The 1,019-nt window shown below is 39.7% G+C and overlaps 1 protein-coding gene across 1 annotated transcript in view; it reads right to left on the bottom strand.

The window, feature by feature from the left end:
* LOC117956822 overlaps positions 1 to 1,019 on the bottom strand; it is a 2,430-nt gene that overhangs the window by 408 nt on the left and 1,003 nt on the right. The window contains exons 5-6 of the mRNA XM_034892098.1: positions 937 to 967; positions 72 to 443 (exon numbers count right to left, since the gene is read on the bottom strand). Of these exons, the coding sequence (XP_034747989.1) occupies positions 72 to 443; positions 937 to 967 (403 nt within the window). The remainder of the gene's footprint in view (positions 1 to 71; positions 444 to 936; positions 968 to 1,019) is intronic.

Consider the following 1,019-nt stretch of genomic DNA (forward strand, 5'->3'; position numbering starts at 1 on the left):
GTGTTCAACCCAAACAAATTGCCACATGATCTACAAGGGGGCTTGTCTCTATTTTCAAAGAGGTTAAACGCCTGACACCTGACATGCTGCTCTGGAAGTTTGATGGTTCCATCAAAATAGTTCTTCTTGACGTACTTGCTGCTCTGCTCTGGATAGTAGGTCATCACTGCACCAGCTACGTAACCGTCCCAGCTGCTAAAACAGGATGCACCAACCAGGATTTTTCCAGGATTACGACCAGAAGTGGACATGGAGACTCCGTAGTACCTGACTGCATTTTGGGCCTCGGTGCTGTGACAGACACAGACGGTGGAGGAGACCAAAGGCTCATTTTTACCAAGCTTTAGTTCACTGATGAGTTGGCGCAGCTTTTCTATTATTTCTTTTTCAATCTCTTGTTCTTGTCTTTTCCCTTGATGAGTCTGTCTAGTAAGGTGGACAATCTGCAAGCAACCACAAATGTTTAGCATCATGTTTAACCCTCCTGTTGTCCTCGGGTCAAATTTGACCCCTTTAAAAAATGTCTTTATCTGAAATATGGGTTTCGTTTTAACCAAATTACCACAAAAAAATTGATTGGATTCCTTACAACGCTCTTTGCAAATACAATTGATCACTTTCATTCCTGACTAATCTCATCTGTCCGTTCCTTTTGATCTTAACTATTAGTCAAAATAATTCACAATTTCTGCTTTTTTTAACTCAAATATTAGGTATAATTCTATAAATGAGGGTTATTGACCATGAATTTCAAAAAAGTACTGTAAAACTAGTGGTAGTAAGGTGGAGTTAGGGAAAAGTCTGAAAAAAAGGATGAAAATGTCTATTTTTTGTAGGTTTTTGACTCGGGAGGACAACACAAGGGTCATGGTTATCAATAAATAGTAACAACACCAAGATGAGTTGTGTTATCTTTTTGTCAAACTACAATCTTACCATGTCTAACACACATGAAAATGGACTCCGCCTGGGTAGTTGAGAGGAATAGAGTTCAAAAGGCTGAGGGTAGCGGCGCTTCA

This window comes from Etheostoma cragini, chromosome 14 (assembly GCF_013103735.1).
Source record: "Etheostoma cragini isolate CJK2018 chromosome 14, CSU_Ecrag_1.0, whole genome shotgun sequence".
Lineage (NCBI taxonomy): Eukaryota > Metazoa > Chordata > Actinopteri > Perciformes > Percidae > Etheostoma > Etheostoma cragini.